The 25,966-nt window shown below is 42.2% G+C and overlaps 1 protein-coding gene and 1 long non-coding RNA gene across 5 annotated transcripts in view; one reads left to right on the forward strand and one right to left on the reverse strand.

Annotated features, from left to right (window-relative positions):
• Positions 1–25,966, forward strand: part of LOC140118658 (uncharacterized) — a 127,365-nt gene that overhangs the window by 67,036 nt on the left and 34,363 nt on the right. The gene's annotated exons all lie outside the window — the stretch shown is intronic.
• LOC140118656 (protein argonaute-3) overlaps positions 1–25,966 on the reverse strand; it is an 83,752-nt gene that overhangs the window by 47,238 nt on the left and 10,548 nt on the right. For all 4 annotated transcript variants that reach the window (XM_072136831.1, XM_072136833.1, XM_072136832.1 and 1 more), the window contains exons 2-5: positions 7,210–7,381; positions 5,737–5,857; positions 1,056–1,264; positions 10–146 (exon numbers count right to left, since the gene is read on the reverse strand). In XM_072136831.1, coding sequence (XP_071992932.1) covers positions 10–146; positions 1,056–1,264; positions 5,737–5,857; positions 7,210–7,381 — 639 coding nt within the window. The remainder of the gene's footprint in view (positions 1–9; positions 147–1,055; positions 1,265–5,736; positions 5,858–7,209; positions 7,382–25,966) is intronic.

The raw sequence follows: 25,966 nt of genomic DNA on the forward strand, positions 1-25,966 counted from the left end.
GGTTCTTACCATCTATATTGAGCATCATTTTCCACATGGCAGGTCTGACGGACTGATGAAATCCAAACCAGACTTCTCTTCCCCCTCCCAGAGGGTGGTCATAGCCTTCTGGAGCAGAGAAGAAGGAACGTCCTACAGGGGTGTACCTAACACATAATTTACTCATTAGTGATGAAAATAAGATCTGCAATCTAAAAAAAAACTTTAAGATGGCACAGTAGAGTTGCTTAAAGGGTTGCCTGCCGAGAAAGGAGGTCAGGAAGTAAAAGTTTTCTTTATGGAGACTGCAAATTAAGGCTGCGATGTAGGCATGTGGAGTCTTATAGCCATTGATGCTCCTCTAGGGGGGTTCTGGGAAAATATGTAAAAGTTTGTGGTTTTCCCAGAATCCCCCTAGTGGAGCATCAATGGCTACTTCACATGCCTAAACGGCGGCCTTAATTGGCAGTCTCAGTTGAGAGAACTTTTACTTCCCGACCCTAGTCACAAGGCTCTCACTCAGCCAAACCATTTCTCTATGCTGTACTGAGGAGATCCAATCAGGTCCAAACAGTGCTGTCTACAGTTGGGAGTCTGTTGCTTCTGGAATAGATATACTGGTTTGGTTTTAATCCCCCATCATGTCATAAACTGCATATTTTCTGAGAAATTAGGTGAAAATGTACTAAATCATTTGTTGTAATTCTTCTTTAATCATGTAGGAGCCATTATTACATATGGGCATGAACTACTTCTCTGGACTCCATTCCATTAGGCAGAGGGAAGAGCAACTAGACAGATGGATGATCTTTAGAATGACATACATCTATACATGACATCCATACATAAAATTAAAAACCCATTTATAATTAAAAAAAATAAATAATAATATCTCATACCACAGTTGACAGACCTGTTAAATATGTCATTGGAATAAGAAAAAACCCAGAAGACTAATTTGTCACCTACTTATAAACTACACTTATAAACTAAAGAAAACATCACCATACATAAAATGCTTAAAGACCCGCTTTCAGGTCACAGCAAACCAGATCTATTTTCAGTTCTACACCTACTTCATGGATGGCAGATGCCGTAACACTACATCAACAGCATGGACAGGGTTGGTGCTTATTGGCTTGTCCAGTTCCAATGGCTCTGGAAGGGACCTCCCAGTAAGTACTTCATGCAGGAGGTGCCAACTTATCCTGGAGACAAATTTTATGGAAACTTTGAAGGGACGATCTTTTCCACCTTCTCCAGGTAATGTTACATCCAAATCCACCTAGACAATATGTAAAAAGAAAATTGTTTAAGGGTCTTAAATTATTATTTATGATTACCAAAAAACCCCTTCTAAAAACTTGAAGACATTTCTGGGAGTCTACCACATTCCAAATCAACCACAAAAACTCAGCATTGAACAGGGCACTTTATTATCTTTCCAGACATACTTCTGCTTCCCAGTGATCTGCATAAAGCTAAAAGCTTAATTTTTTCCCCACAATAACAAATTAGCATTTTGTTGCACCACAGACCTTGTTTCTTCTTTGTGTAAAGGACTGGTGCTGGGCAGAATATAAAGACTGACATGCAGCACAAAGAAGATGTGAAAAGAAGAATACAAGTCCTTCAGCAGGTATGGCAATGACCCGATGGGGCACCGAGAAATCAATTTACATAAAGATAAAAATAGAATGTTCTCTAAAATGACAGACCAATAGTGGTTTGGGGATATAAAAAGTGGAAGACTCCCTTTAAATCATCAGATCAGTGAGGGTGACAGGTGTCACCACAAATATGAATACTGATCAAATTCAAACATGATACACCAGGGGCACTAACTCATAGATCCAGGTACAGTAACTGTGGCAATCTTCCTATATGTGTTATCCATGGCCTCCTCCCTTCTAAAATCAATTTTTAGAATTATGCTAATGAGTCGGTAGGGGACTGGGTCAGTTCCCCGAAAAAAACCCAACCTCCCCCTTGCTTTAGAATCACAGGCTGTCAGACACGTCCCCCCCCCCCCCTGTTCCCTCAGCACTGTGGAAGTGGGCCTTGCACACTGTAACAGTACAAAATGGTTCTGGGAACCACCCCAGTAGCCCCTAAGGCTCATTAACATAATTATCAAAGTTGACTTTAGAGGGAAGGAGGCCATGGATAACAAAGACCATGAATAACTATCACGGTGCCTTGATCTATAAGGGTGCGTTTACACGTGGCAGTAACGCATGCGGTTTCAGACGCATCAGAAGAGCTGAGAAGAGGAAATTTGCCTGATTACAAAGCTGTCAATGCGTTTACAAAACTCACGCATTAACAAAAGCGTAACTGCAGCATTAACAAACGCATGAGTTAATGCATTTGTTTAGTAAATGCATAGTTAAGAGCTACGTAATCAGGCAAATATTCTCTATGCGTTACTGCTGAAACCGGGAAGCAAAACACTTTATTTTCTTATTTCTACACAGCAGTCCCTGAGCTGAGTGGTTTTGCGAAAAATACAATTATACCATTCAGGTCCTTGGGAAAGCTAGGACAGGCTGGCTTACACATTACACAACCTTGAAATTACAAATGGAGGTTAGTCAAGCACTAATCAACCTGAGCTGGATCACTCATACACAGCAGCTGGGGGAAGGTCTAGCAATTGATTATTGTGTCTGGCAGGGAGAAAAGTGATTGAATCATGTTCTCCTACCCAGAAAAACTCACATGCTAGGACAAGCGTTAAAGGAGCCATAGAAGCGACAGAGCTTCATTATCATAATGTTATATCTGTTTTATCAGCAAAACCACTCAGCAGAGGGATTAACCAAGATATGATCCTGTATCAGTGTAGCTACAGCATTCTCAAGGTATGTTTGCGTCATAATGCATCAAATCAAATTCTAGGTTTCCTTTTAAGGGGCATTCACATTTAACCCCTTCCCGCCGCAGCCCTTTTTCGTTTTTGCGTTTTCATTTTTCACTCCCCACATTCAAAAATCTGTAACTTTTTTATTTTTCCATGTACAGAGCTGTGTGATGGCTTATTTTCTGCGTAACAAATTACACTTCAAAATTGTGGTAATTAATATTCCATGCCGTGTACTGGGAAGCGGGAAAAAAATTCTGAATGCAGTGAAATTGGTAAAAAAGCGCATTTGTCCCTTATTCTTGTGGGCTTGGATATTACGGATTTCACTGAGCGCCCCAAATGACATGCCTACTTTATTCTTTGGGTCGGTACGATTATGGGGATAACAAATTTATATAGGTTTTATAATGTTTTCATACAATTAAAAAAAAATTAAAACCTTCTGTACAAAAATTTTTTGGGGGATTTTGCCATCTTCTTGGGCTAATAACTTTTTTTATACTTTGGTGTAAGGAGCTGTGGGTGGTGTAATTTTTTGCGGATTTTGATGACGTTTACAATGTTATTATTTTTAGGACTGTGCGACCTTTTGATCACTTTTTATAGAATTTTTTATTTTTTTTAAATGGCAAAAAAGTGCCATTTTCGACTTTGGGCATGATTTTCCATTACAGGGTTAAACGTAGTGAAAAAACTTTATCATATTTGGATAGATCGGGCATTTTCGATACCTAATGTGTTTATGATTTTTACTGTTTATTTATATTTATATCAGTTCTAGGGAAAGGGGGGTGATTTGAATTTTTAGGGTTTTTTTATTATAATTTTTTAACTTTTTTTTAATTTTTATTTTTACTATTTTTCAGACTCCCTAGGGTACTTTAACCCTAGGGTGATAGCACATTGTAATGAATGGGTTAACCCCAAGCAGCTTTAGGTCAGGTGAGACCCGAAGCTACCATGGCGGCGGATCGCCGCTCCCCGATGCGCCATGTTTTTGAAGCCGCCGGCACCTTTGCAGGAAAACACTCATGATCGGTGCCGGCAATATGCAGCAAAGACTTACCGTCACATGTCGGTAAGGGGTTAATTTAATTTATCTGCCATATGCATATATTTCTTTAATTGGATGTTATTCATAAAAATTTACCTTTGTGAACATTATTTCCCATAAATGTAGTCATGTTGTCCCTTAGAAACGAGATAGATGTCCTTGGATATGACCACCACTGCTGGAGTGATTGCATAAAGAAACAATGTTTTTGCATATGAAATGTCCGGAAATTACAGCATGTCCTACAGCCACACTGTGGTTATTAACGCTGAAGCCAGGTGGTCAGGAGCCTGAATAGCGCATGTCTGGCCATCGCTGCAAAAGTGCAGGGGTGATTGAATCCAAGAATAACAACAATCTGGTTTCTAAGGTACCATATGAATTAAACTGAAATTATCTAAACACAGTTAAATAACATATATTTATGGGTGAAGAATTACATTAAATGTGAAAGTCCAGATAGGAACAACCATTCAAAGCAACCAGGAAACTCTTAAGAATATGGACACCTTTGTTCATGAGCAATCAATAATATGATGCCAAGTTCCCATAGTAAAAGAAGATACATTGTGCTATTTTTTTGGCTCCAAGCTTTTATGGTCATGCGTTTATAAAATTCATTGAATCATGACATAAAATAGAGGAGACTGGGCCGTGAGCATTAGACACAGGACAGGCACTATATCTCATTGAGCCATCTTCTGGATCTCAGCTCTCTGGTTTCCTGCAGTTTGTAACATAGGCTTGTGCATAAAGGGAGAGAAGGACTTGCCTGTCTGAATCTTTCAGATTTTAGTAATGAATCTGAGCACAAGTCCGACCTGTGTGCAACAAGTCCGACCTGGTATAAACCATCAGAAAAAGTTTAATAGAAACATTCCCTTCCATGTCACTGCATTAGCCGTGCTGGATAGGAGGGTTGGTTAGCATAGTAAAATAAGCCAGGCGGTCATTACACTTCATTTATGTTACGGACACAGACAGAGGAGAAAGATTACAACATGTATTGAAACAAATACAGATGGGAGGTTCCTGCACCATGAGGATCAAAAACAGTAAAATGTTTATTGGCAAGTTCTATTTTTTTTTACATTCCAATAAAAAGCTGATGTATAATAGCCCCAGCGTTAAGGTGCCCTAAACTCTTTTGCTACTTAAAGCTTTAACTATATAAGCTTTTACATTTGCAAATTTACCTTACTTAGTCATGGGGCGGGTGCAGAGTTATCAGGTAATGCATCCTTAAAGCTAAATCTTCTAGCAGTTCAGGAGGGATTCCAGACAACATCGGACCGTAAGAATCGGGTCAAGCCGCATAGGATGTGACTTATCACAATAACTACATGTGCAAGGTGAAGCTTAGTGACTTTACAGTAGCATCGCATATGCTGATCTGAGGTCATAAAAACTTTTCAGCAACAAAAAGCTTTGTTAGAGGCAGCATAGGAAAGGTGATCACTTGATGCAGTATACGTTGGAGATGGTGGTAAAAACGCCTTTAGGCCAATGAATATTCTGTAATAGTGGTTTATATATTGGAGGATTTGTTCTTTGTTGGACATGACAGAACCAGTAAAACAACCAGACACCTTCATGAATAAATACAACCCTTACACAAATCTGAATGTATCCACATTATTATGAGTTAACAATGCATTGCATATCATTAAAAAGATGAGTCAATGGGTGTACAGACTTGTCGGGCTTCTTTAAGGTCTCTTGGTACATAACAGATACAAGTAGCAATATCCAGTCTTGGAGATCATGGAAGACTAGCCAACTTACTACTAGTATAACACAGGTTTAGTACCAAAGGTTAAAGATAAAACAAACTCACCCCAGTAGATGCTACAGGCAGTGGATTGGCAGTGTACAAGCTTCTTTTGCCATCATACACTGGCCGACGGTCACCAAATATGGTGACTTTGAAATGCTGGACCATGGAATCAACAACCTCCCTGATGGAAAAAACAGAACATTTTACATTGTAAAGGAAACAAAATTTCAAAATAAGTACTACTGTAAAGAATAGGACTTTACTTTACCTAATCATGCAATGGGGAGTGGGTGCAGTGTATTGCATCTCTCCCCACAGCTCCAGTGAGCACAGGAACGCTTCGTTCATCGGCAGCAGCCAATTGCCAGCTGCTGCCAATGTACATTCCTCCCCCTGCATTATGGGGAAGGGGTCTCCATTCAACATATCCCACTGTATAGGCATACAGCGGGATAAGTCTGATATACGTTGCAAGGACACGTCAGAATACTCCTAAGGCGTCTTTACAAAGTATGACACAAATTGTAGTATGGACCCAGCCTAACAGTCTTTGAAATCTGCAGCACAGAGGGGCTCTAGGACCGCTTCAGTAGCCTTTCAGGCTGCAGGCAACTCCATTGCTAGGAGAGGCAGCTGCAAGCGGTATTATAGTACCGGGGGAGCTAGCCATTTCATTACGGGGGGGGGGGGAGGGGGGAGACCGCTAGCCATTTCATTACGGGGGGGAAGGGGGGAGACCGCTGGCCATTTCATTATGGGGGGGGGGGGGGAGACCGCTGGCCATTTCATTACGGGGAGGGGGGTGTCCGCTAGCCATTTCATTACTTGGGGGAGACCGCTAGCCATTTCATTCCAGGGGGGGGGGGGGGGGGAGACCGCTGGCCATTTCATTACTGGGGGGAGACCGCTGGCCATTTCATTGCTGGGGGGAGACCGCTGGCCATTTCATTGCTGGGGGGAGACCGCTGGCCATTTCATTGCTGGGGGGAGACCGCTGGCCATTTCATTGCTGGGGGGAGACCGCTGGCCATTTCATTGCTGGGGGGAGACCGCTGGCCATTTCATTGCTGGGGGGAGACCGCTGGCCATTTCATTGCTGGGGGGAGACCGCTGGCCATTTCATTGCTGGGGGGAGACCGCTGGCCATTTCATTGCTGGGGGGAGACCGCTGGCCATTTCATTACTGGGGGGAGACCGCTGGCCATTTCATTACTGGGGGGAGACCGCTGGCCATTTCATTACTGGGGGGAGACCGCTGGCCATTTCATTACTGGGGGGAGACCGCTGGCCATTTCATTACTGGGGGGAGACCAATTTTGTACATAAAAATGGTCTTTTAAAAGAGTGGTCTGCTTATAGGGGAACAGCTTCCATAGGGTGAAATGGAAAACATGGGTGGTCTTCTAAGAGATATGCTACTTCTGTCCTTTCATAACCTGATAATGAGGAAAGTGGAGAAAAAAGATGTCCCTAACATCTCTACAGTACCCCAAAATTACATTCTGAGCCATTCTAAAACATTACTGTACTTACCTGTTAACCCTGCGGGGACATTTGTCAGGCTTAATGTCCACCTCATAGAGGTAGACGTCAATCTTTGGGATCTCCACTTGAAAGCAGTTGGCCAGCAGTTTGATGGGCTTCCCCATGGTGCCATAGCCAGGCCGTCTGGGTACCACAAAAAAGGGCTGCGCCCCCACGGGTCCTGTAACAAAGAAGCATAGTGGTCAACTTATTTCAGTCCCTCATCAACTAGCTATTGTGCTATAAAAGATATTATCTGCTACAGAAGAACCACAGGTACAGCGCAAAGACATCACCGAGTTGTCATTAGGGACTTCAAGAGTCCTTCCAGGGAAGCTCGGACCTGACAGCAGAGCCAGGAGAAGCTCCAGTGTATTGTAGAATCACTGGGAGTTCTGCCTCTTTATCACAAACGCTCGGGGAACCGATATCTGGCTACACAATTTATTTATTTATTCAGGGGGCATATAGTATACAGTATATCAAAATACATTAAGGGCATTTTATATGTGGGGGTGCACAGCACAGTCATTTGTGGCGTCAGGAGTATGTAATTTCTAGGAGCACAGTGTGCACTGCAAGTAACAGTTATATTTTCAAGTGCACAATGTGATGCACAAGCTGAAGACATCTTGGTGGCAAATTCTCCAGGGATTAGTCACAGTCTTGAAAAGTGATAATGAAGTCCACTTCTTGATGGTGCAGATCATTGCCTGTGTACTCGAATCACCTTCAATTATATGCGACAACCTTTCACATGTGTAGTGACATTCACAGACTGTCAGTGATAGAAGTCGGTCTTATGTATATGTGGGCAGGTGGTGCGGTGTTATTTTTTAGTAATATTGTTAACTTTTTATAATTGGGATGGGAGACCTTTTTTTTTTTTTTAAATATTTTCCTGGTAACTTCAGTGAACCAGTGAACATGATATAGGTCAGAATAGATAGGTCAGTGGGGGTCCTGTCACCACATTTTCACAAATACAGATAATTAATAGGGCTCTATGGGAACCTGTCACTAACTGACATTCTTCTTATTGTTACCCTCACATCCCCATAAATCAACTTTATTTTAGATTACCCGGCAACAAAGGGGGTGTGTGCCTGCTTGACAGGCCCCTCCAACCTACACCTTCCTTTTCCCATTTTATTCTCAGCATATCATGTAACCATTATCACAGGTCCTTTAGCCTTCTAACGTTGGCATACTGTAAACCATGCATATATCTGATCACATGGCAGTATCATGGTATGATTACAGCATGCCTCTGTGGACTTCTACTTCTCCTCATCCTCCATGGAGGCTGCTGTGATTAAATGTGATCAGATACATATATGGGTAGACTGTGCAAATGCAACAGGACCTTAGAAGATGTCACCTTGGTCACATTACATGAAGTGGCTCATGATGTAACAGAGCTCTAACTAAATTTTCCACACATCAGCAGTTCCGTAACACTACGACTTGTCAATCAGGAACAAGAAGGTAGGGCAATGCATGTAACTCATGAATATGTAGGGCTTAATTGGACTCAAGTAGTGATATTGGACTCACATGAAGTTTACAAACTGATTTTTAACGTTGCAGCCAAGTAAAGGAACCATGTAGGGATAAGGGCAATGATTTTTAATCATACTTTTTAATGAGCATTTATTTTGGATGGGTTAATTTACATGATAGTTTCTCTTTAATCTGCCACTGCCCAGCCCCCTCCCCCACAACTGTTAGGAACTGCTACTGGGCCATTGCTAAATACACTCACTGGCCACTTTATTAGGTCGCCTGTCCAACTGCTCGTTAACACTTAATTTCTAATCAGCCAATCACATGGCAGCAACTCAGTGCATTTAGGCATGTAGACATAGTCAAGACAATCTCCTGCAGTTCAAACCGAGCATCAGTATGGGGAAGAAAGGTGATTTGAGTGCCTTTGAACGTGGCATGGTTGTTGGTGCCAGAAGGGCTGGTCTGAGTATTTCAGAAACTGCTGATTTACTGTGATTTTCACGCACTACCATCTCTAGGGTTTACAGAGAATGGTCCGAAAAAGAAAAAACATCCAGCGAGCGCCAGTTCTGTGGGCGGAAATGCCTTGTTGATGCCTGAGGTCAGAGGAGAATGAGCAGACTGGTTCGAGCTGATAGAAAGGCAACAGTGACTCAAATCACCACCCGTTACAACCAAGGTAGGCAGAAGAGCATCTCTGAACGCACAGTACGTCGAACTTTGAGGCAGATGGGCTACAGCAGCAGAAGACCACATCAGGTGCCACTCCTTTCAGCTAAGAACAGGAAACTGAGGCTACAATTTGCACAAGCTCATCGAAATTGGAAAAACGTTGCCTGGTCTGATGAGTCTCGATTTCTGCTGCGACATTCGGATGGTAGGGTCAGAATTTGGCGTCAACAACATGAAAGCATGGATCCATCCTGCCTTGTATCAACGGTTCAGGCTGGTGGTGGTGGTGTCATGGTGTGGGGAATATTTTCTTGGCACTCTTTGGGCCCCTTGGTACCAATTGAGCATCGTTGCAACGCCACAGCCTACCTTAGTATTGTTGCTGACCATGTCCATCCCTTTATGACCACAATGTACCCAACATCTGATGGCTACTTTCAGCAGGATAATGCGCCATGTCATAAAACTGGAATCATCTCAGACTGGTTTCTTGAACATGACAATGAGTTCACTGTACTCAAATGGCCTCCACAGTCACCAGATCTCAATCCAATAGAGCATCTTTGGGATGTGGTGGAACGGGAGATTCGCATCATGGATGTGCAGCCGACAAATCTGCGGCAACTGTGTGATGCCATCATGTCAATATGGACCAAAATCTTTGAGAAATGCTTCCAGCACCTTGTTGAATCTATGCCACGAAGAATGAATTGAGGCAGTTCTGAAGGCAAAAGGGAGTCCAACCCGTTACTAGCATGGTGTACCTAATAAAGTGGCCGGTGAGTGTATATTCAGATGGAGATGTCTTTTTTACCCCTCTAAAATCATAAAACAGTTAAACTACAGACCATGACTGACCCTGTCGCCGGTGCCTGTATGGAGAAGTTCGGGGCACTTACTAGAGGGCTGCACCCCCTGACCTAGAGAAAGATCTGTGTCCGAGGTAATAACACATGGTAAAGGGGCAGCCAATAACATAGCCAATTACACCCTGCTTAATATCAGCAGTGTGAAAGGAGTTTTGTTATTAGTCTTTTGGACACTGCATCACGTGTCCTGCTGAACACTGCAACCCTGCTACTCATATTTCCCTCCTTTGTAAGATTGCAGAGTGTGCCCAACTGCTCAGCCTTGGAACAATTGCCAAGCATACTTTTACGCATGGCAATTATTTTGGGGGGTAATGGTGCCTCACCATGGGTCTGTGACACATGGTGAAGCGTTATGCGACCTCAGGCTGGAACCTTGTCTAACGGACAGCAAATGTTGTCGTAAAATATTCCCTTAAACGTGGGAACACTGGGCGTCGCTGGTGGTAGACCTCTGGTAAGAGTGGTGACATCCCTTATCTATGGACACATCGAAAAGCAGATAGCCTTTTTTTAGTACAAATTTATCCCATCTTTGACAAACTTTGTGTATTTTCACATTTTTCACTAATGTGTAAACTGGCAGCTCCGTTCCATGGTGAACATTGCAAAACTTTGATAATATTAATGATTGTCCCACCTCCCAAAAAAAAAAACAAAACAAAAAAAAAAACGGAGAGACTTACAGACCCGGCCATGGTGTGACCAAAATCCAAAACATCATAAGGTTTTACCTCCCAAGTACATTCCACTTTACACTCCAGACAGCAGCCACTACCATTCCACAGCATACCATACGTCCATACCGCAAGAGCTCAGATTATTTACGTAGATAGGTCACCTCTATGGCAACCTTACAGAAATGGTCACACTCGGACCCTGCACTCTGATCACATATAGAGGAAAACTAAAAAAAAAAAAGTCCTAAAAACTTGTAGCGAGTCAGGAGTCTTGAGCGGTCTTGTCACCGCTGTTTAATGCGAGCTTAAAACAACAAAAGGTCCCTGGCTTCTGGAAGACCTCTACAATTGCGCTAATAGGCAAGAAACAACGCCACCTACTGTTTAACGACTATTGCCCAATTGCTCTGACCCCGTTGGTTATGAAGCTGTTAGAACGATTCATTTTACAGTATCTCTCAGGGCAGGTTAAGACATTCATGGATCCCCTCCAGAAGAACCAAAATTCTAAGGTGTTCGCATCACCTTCTTCGATTTTAGTAATGCATTCAACACTATTAGGCCAATATACTGTGTGCGAAACTGGCTGAGATGGATGTTCCCCCTGACATTGTGAATTGGTTTGTGACTACTTGACTGCTCAGCCTCAGTGTGTCAAACTTGCTTTCGGACACATTGTAGTGTAGCACTGGGGTTCCACAGGGGACAGTGCAAGCACCTTTCCTGTTTTGTGTCTATAGGGCAGATATCAGACAGAACATTAAGGAATGTTTCTTACAGAAATTTTGTGATGACACTGTGGTGGTGGAAACAATTATGAAGTAGTGTATCATAATACAGTAAATTGTTATTCAAAATGGTGTGAGGCAAAGGGTCTACTGCTTAATATTGGAAAAACAAAAGAGCTTCTTATTGACTTTAGGTGGAAGAAGGGTGTTGAGTGTTATCCCATTTGTCTAGACGATTCTGCTGTGGAGCAAGAATCGGAATATAAGTACTTGGTGGTCTATGTTGATCAGAAAGTTTATTGGCACTGTCATGTTAACCAACAGGTCAAGAAATTTCAAAGCAGATTATATCATTTACATTCCCTTAGGTGGTTTAATGTCTGTAGCCCGCTGTTGTATCCTCTTTATCATTTGGTATTGGAAAGTGTACTATGTTTTGATGTTGCAGCTCGGGATGCTGGAATCACAACTCGTGACAAAATTAGATTTAGCATTGGAACCGGTGGAACCGTGTTGTTAGAAGGTTTAACAAAATTACTGTGAATCCGGGTAACCCGAATTATGACACGTTCGTTGGAGACAACAAATAAGCCAGATATACTCACAATAAATATTCAGAAATAAGCTCAAGGAGAAGGTGAGTGTGTAAACATTAAAATATAACTTTTAATAATAAATGTATAAAAAAACGTGCTGTTGAGTGTCACATTCCCAGTCATCTAAATGGGACACTATGCACAGAAGATAAATACTCCAAAGTATATTAATGGTGCGCCGTCCAGTAAGGACACTTGTAATGAAAATCAGTCGTCTTACCGTGATTCGGACGTAAGTTGCATCAACGGGCTGGAGGTGGGGGTACCTAAGAAGGGGGAGGGGGAACTCACCCTAGTGGACCCACGAAACTCCCGCCCTGACAAGGGCAGTCCACAGCTATCCCTATAGGCCTGAGACGTGCCCCCTACGAACGCCAACAATGATCAAACGTCCCTGACGCGTTTCGTAATGACTCCTCAGAGGGACTTGAAGTGTCTTAGTGCTGGATGCCGGTCCGACTATAGAAGCAACGGACACGGTATAGTTTACTTGCACTAAGGGCTTGTAGGTAAACAGTGGACAAAATGCTGTCAGCAGATGTCCTGAAAGCTTAACTGCGGGTCACCGGTCACAGTGGTGGACCTGGTGACCTCCTATATGCAGGCTGGCATAGTGAGCGCCACTATGCCAGCCTGCATATAGGAGGTCACCAGGTCCACCTATGCTGACAGCATTTTGTCCACTGTTTACCTACAGTTCACACTTATATTGCATTTCACTGGATGAGTTTTGATATTATATTTTGTATGATTCACACATGTTGCAACAGGGCTAGTCACATATATACAGGATGACGCTAGCGTAAAAAACCCTCCTCGCACATGTGTAAGTTACGATTAAGGATATAAAAAATTTCTGAAACACGTTGACCTTTTGCACATAGCTTTTGAATGTCTTGCCCAATGCTGCAGTAAAGATTTGAATTCCTTGGACTCTGGATGATATAATTTTTTATCTGTATGCCCTGACAGAGGTGTCTTCCGTGCTTGTGAAGTCTGCACATTGAGGGAAGGTCAATTTCAATAAAAGTCACTCAAATCTTCTCAAAATTTTAAAAGCCTGGTTGGGTCTCACCACTTCCACATGGAGTATGCTCAGGATAAGAAAAAATGTCTTTCCTGTACAAAACAAGTCAAACGATATCAATGCATAGTATAAAAATTGCTCAGCTACAACTAACCACGCCAAAACCACAATGCCCGACCCAGGTTTTGCCTGTAGCGGCTTCTTCCTAGGTATGGTTTTACAAATTCTCAGATTTTTCTTTATTTCTTCCTAAATGCGGTACCAAGTCTAATCCAATTTTAATTTTAAGTTGGTGCATGGTGTTCCGGGAGAAGCCACTACAGGCGAAACCTAGGTCGGGCAACGTGGTTTTGGCATGCTGGTTGAATGTTCTGTGAGTTATTCGAGTAGATACAATAAAACACTAGTTTAAAAAGAAACTACCTGGATGGTTTGCATTATGTTCTATACAGCTATATCCACAGCCTATCACTGATGTCGTTTGACTTGTTTTCAGATATGTATGGAGGAGATACTCTGTGAGCAGAATCTTTTCGAGACGTGCAAAAGAAGAAACACAGTGTGAACATTGTGGAAGTAGTGGGATTGCAGAAAGACAATTTTTACTCCATTTGTGCCGGACTTGGAAGTAATGAGACCCAACCAGACTTTCAAAATTTTAAGAGTTCAGTGACTTATTGATTGTTGATTAACTTGAATGTGGGTTTATTATGGAAACGTACCCATTTTAAAACGTCTGCTCATATTGTTTTGGACAGATGTTTTGGACATTTTCTTGGTCTCTATGATAACAATGATGGAAGGTAGTTGGATCAACAAACCCTCCAGCAGCAGATTGTCCAGATGAAGGGCAAAGAGGTGATACTATTAGCCATAGCGAGAAAAGTTAGTCATTCCACTCCATGGGGAATTGTTTCAACACTGAAGAGGGCCAGGCTCTGTCTTGTCATGAAGCGTCACAACAATTAAATACATTTGGAGTGAAAGCCCACTCTGCAGTGACCTAGCCTCTCAATAGCAGAAAGAATCAAAAGGCTAGACCTTTGCTGAATAGCATGTGGTATAGACCGAGGAGTTCCACAGTTAATTTTAGTGATGAAAGCAAGTTTCATATGGGTCTGGTGGGGAATATTGGGGCGTATTTACTAAGGGTCCCGCAGATCGCATTTTCGTCAGATTTTAGAAATCTGGATTTGCACCGCTGTGACAGCTATTTAGAATGGGATTGTGTCACAAGCAATCGCATTTTGGCGCAGTTGCACCAGCTTTCATGTGACAGAAATTGGGAGGCGCGCCATCTGACAATCCGACTGATTTGGACTGAGCGCGGGATTTAATATTCAAATTGTGACGCAACCTATGCGCTAACATACACTGGGAAGAAGATGGTGAACTCCAGCGGACGTGAGCGGGGAAGCGACAGATGCAGGATATCAGGCACACGATCTTAGTGAATCTCGCCATATGCATGATCGTCGTACACTCCGTATTACGGGAACTCCTGTGGCCGGGTAAGTAAATGTGCCCCATTATGTTCGTTAATAAAGTGGAGAAAGATTGAACCCAAGTATGTAAAAAAAAAGGCAGTAAAAAAGGTAGAGCTACATGGCAGAGTGAACGCAAATGTTTTGGAGAAGCTTCTTCAAAAACATGGGGTTCCATATTTGCATTCATTACTCATTCACACAGCAATTTTAATGCAGGAAGTAACCTATAAGAAAACCGCTGGAAAATCTTTGGTGACAAAATTATGGACAAAAAACCAACAACAGTCACATAACTGTGGAAGAGACTAGAAGAAGAGTGGACCATAAAACACACCAGAGCAGTGTGAGAGACTAGTGATGTCCTGTGGCTGCAGATCTGCTGATGTCATTCAAAGCAAAGGCCTGTACACTCCCTACTGATTGGTGGCTGTTGTCAACTTCATAAAATTTAGTTTAAATCATTGCTGTTCTCTTATTATGATCATCACATTTTTGATAAAGGTTTTATTTTGATATACCCTGTATACACGAATACAAGCCAACCAGAGTATAAGCCGAGGTAACTAATTTTGCCACAAAAAACCTGGGAAAACCTATTGACTAGAGCATAAGCCTAGGGTAGGAAATGCATTGGTCACAGCCTCCAGCCAGTATAAAGCTGACCAGCCCCCCCCCCCCAGTACATAGCCAGCCAGCCCCTTCACCCCCCCCAGTACACAGCCAGCCAGCTCCTGCCCCCCCAGTATATAGCCAGCCAGCTCCTGCCCCCCCCAGTATATAGCCAGCTCCTGCCCACCCCCAGTATATAGCCAGCTCCTGCCCACCCCCAGTATATAGCCAGCTCCTGCCCACCCCCAGTATGTAGCCAGCTCCTGCCCACCCCCAGTATATAGCCAGCTCCTGCCCACCCCCAGTATATAGCCAGCCCCTACCCACCCAGTATATAGCTGGCCAGCCCTGAGTATGCCAAGCCTTTAATGAAAAAAAAATTAACACTGTTCTCACCTTTTCGACGCCCACCGCAGGAACTCTTCTTCCTTTAGATGCTCCGGTGCCTCTTCGGGTCCCTGAGCATGGCCAGCATACACAACGTCAGTCGCTTGCCGATGTCATTGTTTAACGCGCCGCAGGTAGCGCACAGGGACCCGAACAGGAGCTGAAGGAACCAAATAGGCACCAAAGCATCCAAAGCAAGAAGAGGACCTGCGGGGGGCGTCGGAAAGGTGAATACAGTGTTAATTTTTTTTATAGAATCAAGTACAAGCAGAGTTAGCATTTTGTAAAACACTGTTCTAAGTTACACAAAAAACACTAAAGCTGATTGGTATAGGCACAAATACCCTCAGCATTTAACAAATAGCACCAAAAAATTGAACAAAATAAACCACTCAGAAATTCAAATTGCAAATAATGTAAATTCTTTATTAAAGCATTGTAAAATTACATTATAACCAATAATAAAGTGTGGACCACACTAGAGGAATTAAAAGAGTGTGTATGTCCTTAAATAGCCACTCAGGACAAAAGGTAGGTAATACAGTACATGAAAAAAGATAGGTACATAGGATGTGTTTGTTAAAAAGGTAACCAAAAGTCAAAACAGATGAAGTAATGGAGGAAACACACCTATATAATCATAGTACAACACCAAATAGATAGCAGTAAATACCATACCACAAAAAATGGACTGCACACCCGGGACCCCGACACAGGTTTTGCTGTCGCGCTTTATCAAGGGGAGTGGTTTCTGAGTGGTTTATTTTGTTCAATTTTTTTGGTGCTAAAACACTGTTCTAGGGGCATGTTGTATCCATTATAAAAAAAATAATCTGCAAATATTGATCAATGTAGAGGATATTATTTTTCAGAAATAATGTAAAGTGATCGTACATTGTTCTCCACTTTTCATCCCCAGTGTAGTTCCTTAATATTAAAGTCACAGGCTTGTGATGAAGGGGAAAAAATATTGTTTGGCTCTAAGCTTTATTGCTACTATGAAAATAAAACTTTGCATTGTAATGTTATAAAGACATTGTCATAGAGAATAACACTATCATCACAATGAATTATCTATTCAATAAATCCTCCCACTGTCAATAGCAGTCACATTATTTCTTTTACAGACTGCCAGAGATATTGTTGCAGGGAGGTGTGATTCCCAGTGAGAGGCATAATATGACTCACCTCATTTAGCCCTCTTCCATAGAGAACAACAAGAACCAACTTCACATTATATTGCAGCTTAATACAGGAAATGTTGCATCAAAGGTATAATTATGCCTCCTGGGTCACGTGAGTCTCTTCACTTACATAAAGCATAGTAAGGAGGATAATAGGCTGAAAATGACATTGTGCCACAGCACATCACTTTGTGAGAAAAACTATGGTAATACCAGCTATTCCATTATTTTTAGATGAAAAAATTAAAAATGAAAGGGGACCTGTAGCAAGGTTCATAGCGGTCGAATAACAGGTAGCATACATTTCTGACAGTGTCCCTCATGACAGAAATCCAAGTAAAAGTACTCATGTACATGGCCTTGGTTTCCACAGATCCATGTGCAAGTCTGCTGTCGGCAAAACTCAGACCCTATTCCAGCCCTATAAGCGTCTGCGGCTCATATATTAATTATTGCATCGATGACGCACATTGATAACACAAGGACCACAAGCAAAGGACCACAGTTCTGTCCTTTACAGCCGATACAAATACATTCGCAGGCAGAGAGCCAGTAAGAAAATAAACTGGACACAAAATGATGAGCAGAATTGAAAGAGTAGAAAAAGCAAATCAGATGTTATGAATTAAATTTTTTATTTTTACTCTCTTCGGCCCCTTACACATGAACGTATTAAACAGGCGTGTTTTAGCTGTACCTTACCGTTTTCTTAAGGGAAGCACAATACCACATTCACTACAATGGGAAATACTGTCATCCATTTAAATGGCCGTACCGTAAGTGTGTCCCATTTTCTCCAGTATTTCCATTACACACACCGCATTGAAGCCTAAGGGAACATTTAAAATGTGGTGCCTACAGTTGTGCGCCATATGCTGCCATATACACTCACCGGCCACTTTATTAGGTACACCATGCTAGTAACGGGTTGGACCCCCTTCTGCCTTCAGAACTGCCTCAATTCTTTGTGGCATAGATTCAACAAGGTGCTGGAAGCATTCCTCAGAGATTTTGGTCCATATTGACATGATGGCATCACACAGTTGCCGCAGATTTGTCGGCTGCACATCCATGATGCGAATCTCCCGTTCCACCACATCCCAAAGATGCTCTATTGGATTGAGATCTGGTGACTGTGGAGGCCATTTGAGTACAGTGAACTCATTGTCATGTTCAAGAAACCAGTCTGAGATGATTCCAGCTTTATGACATGGTGCATTATCCCGCTGAAAGTAGCCATCAGATGTTGGGTACATTGTGGTCATAAAGGGATGGACATGGTCAGCAACAATACTCAGGTAGGCTGTGACGTTGTAACGATGCTCAATTGGTACCAAAGATTGCCAAGAAAATGTTCCCCACACCATGACACCACCACCACCACCAGCCTGAACCGTTGATACAAGGCAGGATGCATCCATGCTTTCATGTTGTTCTGACCCTACCATCCGAATGTGGCAGCAGAAATCGAGACTCATCAGACCAGGCAACGTTTTTCCAATCTTCTACTGTCCAATTTCGATGAGCTTGTGCAAATTGTAGCCTCAGTTTCCTGTTCTTAGCTGAAAGGAGTGGCACCCGGTGTGGTTTTCTGCTGCTGTAGCCCATCTGCCTCAAAGTTCGACGTACTGTGCGTTCAGAGATGCTCTTCTGCCTACCTTGGTTGTAACGGGTGGCGATTTGAGTCACTGTTGCCTTTCTATCAGCTCGAACCAGTCTGCCGAGTCTGCCCATTCACTGTTGCCCATTCAACAAGGCATTTCTGCCCACAGAACTGCCACTCACTGGATGTTTTTTCTTTTTTGGACCATTCTCTGTAAACCCTAGACATGGTTGTGCGTGAAAATCCCACTAGATCAGCAGTTTCTGAAATACTCAGACCAGCCCTTCTGGCACCAACAACCATGCCACGTTCAAAGGCACTCAAATCACCTTTCTTCCCCATACTGGTGCTCGGTTTGAACTGCAGGAGATTGTCTTGACCATGTCTACATGCCTAAATGCACTGAGTTGCCGCCATGTGATTGGCTGTTTAGAAATTAAGTGTTAACGAGCAGTTGGACAGGTGTACCTAATAAAGTGGCCGGTGAGTGTATACGTGTAGTATCCATGGATTTTGGGGTTATCAAGTTAGTAACATCGTTTGTTAACCCACTGTATTTTATACTGAATTTTTGCGGCGATATATGTGCAAATACGGTTAAAAAACATGTATACAGGCGGTCCCCTACTTAAGGACACCCGACTTACAGACAACCCATAGTTACAGACGGAACCCTCTGCCCACTGTGACCTCTGGTGAAGCTCTCTGGATGCTTTACTATAGTCCCTGACTGCAATGATCAGCTGTAAGATGTCTGTAATGAAGCTTTATTGATAATTCTTGGTCCAATTACACCAAAAATTTTGAAACTCCAATTGTCACTGGGGCAAAAGAGAAAAAATTGTCTAGAACTTCCATTATAAAATATACAGTTTCGACTTACATACAAATTCAACTTAAGAACAAACCTCCAGACCCTATCTTGTATGTAACCCGGGGACTGCCTGTATACGGCACTGTATTCCTGAAACAAACAGCATACATTCATGTGAAAGGGGCCAAAATTTGTGAATTGATAGTTTGATGTGTAGACTTGCGGTGGCTATAGCAACAACTTGTGTTGTGCATCGATGTGCGTTTATAGATTTTGTAATACAAGATCTCTTGAGGACACTTTAAGATTGGGTGTTCAGACAAGAAGTACTGGTTCTGCGGCTTCCTCTGTCTTCTTTCATTCTCCCAAGATGTACTGCAAGTTCACAAAGAATTCAAATGACAGTTTCCAATATTAGCCTATGAAGAAAAGAGGGAGAAGTAGGTCCTATGTTTGGGTGCAGTAGTAAAAGTGAAGTAAAGGGGTATTCTCGTCTAGGCATTCACATTCAGTTTCACAAATCTTTTTTTAATAACATCTTATTGAAGAAATGTTTACATATTAATGAAACGGAATGTGAGTGCCCAGACGAGAATACCCCTTTAAGGAGCAGAATCCCCCGTTTTCTTCATATGCCATCTATAGGAGACAACCCAGAAGCCAATCTTATTCCATTTACTCAGGGGAAACCGAAATCTATAGATGGATTTTGAAGTAAAGAAAGCTGATCAAATGGGATGCCATATGTATTTACAATGAGTATCTCTAATTCTAACCACTGCATTTTTTCTTATTGTAAGCACATATGGCAGCACCTTAAAGTGTAACCGTCATTCTGACAAAAAAATAATAATAATATTAAAATACATAATTCTGCTCCAGGTGTCCCTGGGAATCATTCCTCAAAGTATTTTACCTCTCAGTCCTCATTTAGTACATTTTTTGGCCCATAGCAACCATGGTTTCCAGCCCTCAAAAGAACTACAATCCTCAAGGAGGGGTGGGACCTGACTCCTGTGACATCATCAAAAACACTGCTGACCAATTGCACCATATCTATCCATCATTTATACATCATCTGCTCTGCAGCTTGTGTGTGGATTATTTGCCTGCTGTACAACATATCAAAAGTTTTTTGAAATGACAATTACTCTTTAAGCTTTTATATATTAACCACTTAAAGGGCACCTACCACCTCAAATCTACTTATAAAAGGTAGATCGGGTGGTAGGTGGATCAATGGGACGTGAGGATAGCCCTTTTAAGGGCCAACCCTCACGTCCCCGCAATTCTTTAGTAACTTTTATTTTACTTTTATGGTAATTTTATTATGCGGCTACTGGGGCGTGGAGTAGCCGCATCTGAGATTACACGAGGCGGCTACTCCACGCCCCGGTAGCCACTTTACCCCTCCTACTCACCATCTTCGGCGCGCAGCTGCTCGTAGCTGTGCGCCCTCGTCCGACGATCCTGCCGTCTGCACATGCGCAGAACAGCATGCCTGCACCTGCGCGGTCACTGCTCCGAAGCCGGGGCTGCACCATCGTTTCCAATGAGTGTTTTCACATTTAAGATTTATTTATTTTTTTTAAATCTTTCATGTGGATCACAGAAGGCAATAGAAGTATGTGGGTCTGCAAAAATAAAAAACTGAGGACAGGCCTTTTTTTCCCCTAATGAGGCTGAGGAACCGGTTGATACGTCACTTCATCCAGTAATAACTTTAGAACCCTATAACTAACCAAGGTGGTTTTGTTTTCTTGTGACATATTGTATTTCAAGTTAGTGAGACATTTTGGCTTATATGCTTTGCACTTGCTTATGAAAATGTAAAAATAGAAACTAATTTGGGTAGTAACACTAACATTTACCACGTCTGCTTTGTGTTGGTGTGTAGTGTTTGCATACCAACTTTGGGACTGTGCACAATGGCAAAAAAGTGTCGATTCAGACATTTTGGTGTGTTTTCTTTTACAGTGTTATCCACTGGGAATAAACTTTTTAATAATATTTACCGGGTTTTGTATTAGTCCTCTAATGGGACTTGAACAATTGATCTTCTGATCACTTATTCATTCTAATGCACTACAATTACCATGTATTGCATTGCATTGGTATTGTCGGCCTACACACTTAGCATAGGCCGACAGGCGGACTGCTCGGTCCTGTCAGTGACAAGAACAAGCAGGCAAATGAGTAGGATAGACATGGGGACCTTCATTAGGACCGCGGCTGTACTGCTGTAAAGATGAGAAAGGGAGCCCCTCGCCCCCCAAGGTATGTACATCCAGGGATCTAATGGGTTAACAGCCTGGAGCCAAATTCCTAAGTGACTCTGTGCCTTTAAGTTGTTTCTGTACTTGCCTTTAGGCTGTTTCTAGTACTTATCCAAGTCTGGGCTGTCAGTTTAGGTGGACAGCCATGTTGTGATAGCTTAGCAGTTCAGAGCTACTTTTTACTATATTTACTTACTATATTTCTGTACTAACGATAGTACAGATGTGCCGTACCAGCTGTTGCCTTTACTTATCAAGTTTATTCGGCTATCTTCCACAGTCATTGCGTTTTATAAAAGGCCACACTGGCCAAAACGTCACGCAATAGTGGCATTAATAGCTTTGCTCCAATAAAAATACAAAAACAAACGTCAATTTATTTACTTTATTTATTTGTGCAACGAATCTCTGAGACCAAAGGGGTTTGCACATGAGAGAACATTCAAGGGGAAGCAACTAACAGTTGCTTGCACACATTGCTTGGTAGGTGGACCAAGTCTCTTTGCTGCATGTAGCTCACAACTACCATGGTTGCCAATGGTTACACACCATTTTGGTCATTAGCTTCAAATCATCCAGTCACTGGCCACCACCCGTGGCTGGGGCTGCAGCAGCATGCTGCAGTGGACGATGGGCATGCCCTAAGGCCAGCAGCACACAAACATGGTTGGTTCATGAATCATGACCAAGCACTTGGTGGATTTTACAAACTAACAATAGTGCAGAGGACAGGACTCCATGCATCGGCGATATATGATGCAAGGAATCCATTCTTCATCCCAGGACAGCATTGCTGAACTGTAATCACAATTTTAATTCCCAAACACAGTTGTGTGCTGCTGGCCAAAGTCCTGCATACTTCAAGTTCTTTCATCCATGGCACAGGTCACTTAGTGACTCTATAGATAAAAGTTGAGAAGCACAAGCTTTCAAGTCAGGTCTCTCCATGGAGTATTCTAGAAAGCTTGCAATTATATCATCCTTTTTAGTCTACCAAAAAAAAGGTACCAACAACAGTGGACTCTCAATTTTTACCACTGGCTTAGTGACTGTACACAATTTTGGCACACTTTTTTTTTTAATAACCTACTTGCTGCACAAATTGATGCTCTTGTAAGCTTCTGGTATACAAACTTTCTATGTATTATTGCTCAAAGTCTATTTTTCTATAAAGCCTGGAAAACCCATTTTAACTAAATGAAGATTTTTTTGTTTGCATTTGTGATTTTTAGACTTGACAATATTACTTACATTGAAAAGTATAACCTACATGCCAAGAGCAGCTGTAAGCTTCTTAGGAGAACCACACATGGGTGGAAAAACAAATCATGTTTTCAGTTCCAGTTCCATAGCTCTGTCCCAGAGTAAGGAATTCCCTGAAGTGGGGCCCCTTATTTTCATGTACCTATTTAAAGATCCAGTGTTAGGACACATTTCTGAAAAATGAGCTCATCTGTGGGGGTCTTGATGCATTTAGGCAGACTGGAATTTCCTCTGAATAGACCTGAGCCTACAACCTATTTTATTCATTGTTAGGGTTTTTTTTTTCGCCCACTAGTGTACTGCAGCTCCTACACTGCAACATAAACTCTTTATCATTAGAAGACCAGCGGGAATCTTTCACACTTCCTCAAACGCCCACAATCTGGTTATGAGAATGAGAGCTCTTGCCACGTCTTATCTCAATTACGTACAATTATAACCAATTTCATTGAAAAGAAATAGGAAAACATAACTTTTAATAACACCTTATAAATCACCAATTGTAGGTAGGAAAACCGTTTCACTGGAGAATAATATTTAACAGGATTCAAGAATATGTTCTGTGCATAAATGGCCTCTTTTCACTTTATTTTCCAAGTTTATGCCACTAACAGTGATTCATTTTCATAATGGAAGAAAATAATAGACACCAAATGTTAATAGAAGGCCTTCCATTTACCATTTCTGAGAGTTTTCCTTCTGTCATGCTCTCGTTATTTGTTCTTCAGGAGATAGGACTCTTTTGTTCCCTGGCAGCCTCTGCTTCGGCAATTTTGTCTTTGAAAACCTCAAAAAGAGAGGCTGAGGGAGATATAAACTTTTTCCTCTACATCAGAGGAAGAAGTTGTCAGACATAAAAGGAGCAAAAAGAAGGAGGTCGTGTCAGACACCTTCCAGTCAGAGCCTGCGGAAAAATGTAGCATGCAACTTAAGACTATAGCTCTTTTCATTGGCATGACAAAGTCACATGACAGTCATGAACACACTCCATTTTTAACAACTTAAATAAAGTATAAAAAAAGTTTGTATGGGAAAGTGACATTTTAGGGTCTTATATTTTTATTTATTCTATTTAAAATTTACTTTTAAGTTTTTTTACTTATACCAACTTGAACTTCAACTAACAATGCTCTGATCACTGGTTCAAGTCCAATACACTGCTCTACAATACTTATTCATTGTAGAGCAGTGTAAACTGCCTGGCATGCAGATGCAGGCACAGACAGTTTACAGTCAGACCCAGGGTTCTGACTGCAGCAGAGATCAGGCAGCCCCGAAGCACTCGGAGGACCTCGGGGCTGCCCAAAGAGGATCAGATCCTCCTGTAAGCAATACGGGGAATCCGATCCTTAGGATCCATAGGGTTAACACTTGCTATCGTAGCTGGCTCTGATTGCAAGTGTTAGACCACTGTAATTTACAGCTGATACAAGCTGCTCCTGATGCCGAGTCTGTTTGTGAGCCGGTGCCAGAAGTGGGACGTTATAGAACATCCGCATGCAGGAAGTATCTTCCCGCAGGGACATACTTTAATGTCCTTGTGCACGTAGGGGTTAATATGATAATCATAAATCTGACTGAAAACAAATTGGATTTGAGACTAATAAGGGGGGCCGTAGAATCCACACCAATTGTTCCCAAATATACATCTATGTGGGACGTGGATATCTTATTCAAATACTTTGGCTCCATATTAACGAACCCTGGTCATCTCAGGCACCGGGAGGTTTCCATGTAATCCTCAAAAGCAGAACAAAAACCTCACACATAGGTCAAATTCTAGTAGAAATTGATTTAATCGAAGTACCACTAGACCCGGACTTATGCATAGTCCTTGAAATGAGGAAATATCTAGAACTGACACACGCTATAAGGGGAAAAATTACAGAACTGTTTATCACATCTAGAACCCCGATCTGCAGAGTATCTCCGAAAACTATTAGGGGTTGGGTTTTTGAAGCAATGTCTAAAGGAGGTACAGATACCAACATCTTCAGGGCACATTGAGCAAGAGGTGCTGCTGCAGCCAAGGCATTAGCAAAGAAGGTACAGTTGGACACGATACTGACAGCAGCTAGATGGTCTTCCAAACTTACATTCGTAAAACATTACTGGAGACCGACTGAACTGGATTTTATGAGAGCCACTACCAGGTGTGTGCTAATCTACCCATTAGCTGGTGCTGGGTGGCTGCCTCCCCAAGAACACAGATCAGTTTGCAGGAATCTATGACCTGCAAACTGCATTTGTTCTAGGGAAAAGGTCAGCCACGCAGCAACAGCTCCCACCCTTCCAGCTCTATAGAAGTTGTAGGTACCCTAGTAGTGTCTCTTAGGAAACTAAAACAAAATTCTATTCCAATAGGATTGAAGACTCAGGCCCCTTCCACACTCGCGTTGCATTTCACGTCAGAGTTTGATCAGGGTGCGATCAGGGTTTGGTCAGTGAAAAACGCACATTTTGCATCAGAGTGCAATCAGTTTTCAGTCAGAGTTTGTTCAGCGTCTCAGTTTTTCACGCGTGTTTTTGATGCAATGCGTTTTTCACGCGCAGAAAATGTGCGTGAAATGGACTCAGGACTGAGCTCTATCTTTTCTATAGCAATTGATGCGTGAAAAACGCATTGCACTTGCAAGTGTCTCAGAGTGCGATGCGTTTTTGATGCATCTCCATAGACTTGTATGGTGCGTTTTTCACGCGCGTGACTTACAAAAGTAGAGCGTGTCGAGATATAAACGCGCGTTAAAAAAACGCGCTTGTGTGCGTGAAAAAAAAAGCAAGCCTGAAAAGACCCATTGGTTACAATGGGTCAGAGTGCAATGCAAGTTCTGCGTGTCAAAAAGCATGAGCAGAACACGCACGTGAAAAACGCAAGTGTGAAAGGGGCCTCAGAAATCATCCACGCGACAGAAGTTACGAAATAGCTTTGAGAGAACAGAGTAGCAAGCATCCATCTCCTTCTGTTATTGGACTTTGTCTCTGTTCCAGTTAACTGTTGTTCATTCAAGCGAAAAAAAAAAGAAAAGATGAAATACTTTTAGAGTAGCGGAAAGCTTGTCAAC

The sequence above is a fragment of the Engystomops pustulosus genome, chromosome 2, assembly GCF_040894005.1.
Source record: "Engystomops pustulosus chromosome 2, aEngPut4.maternal, whole genome shotgun sequence".
NCBI lineage: Eukaryota > Metazoa > Chordata > Amphibia > Anura > Leptodactylidae > Engystomops > Engystomops pustulosus.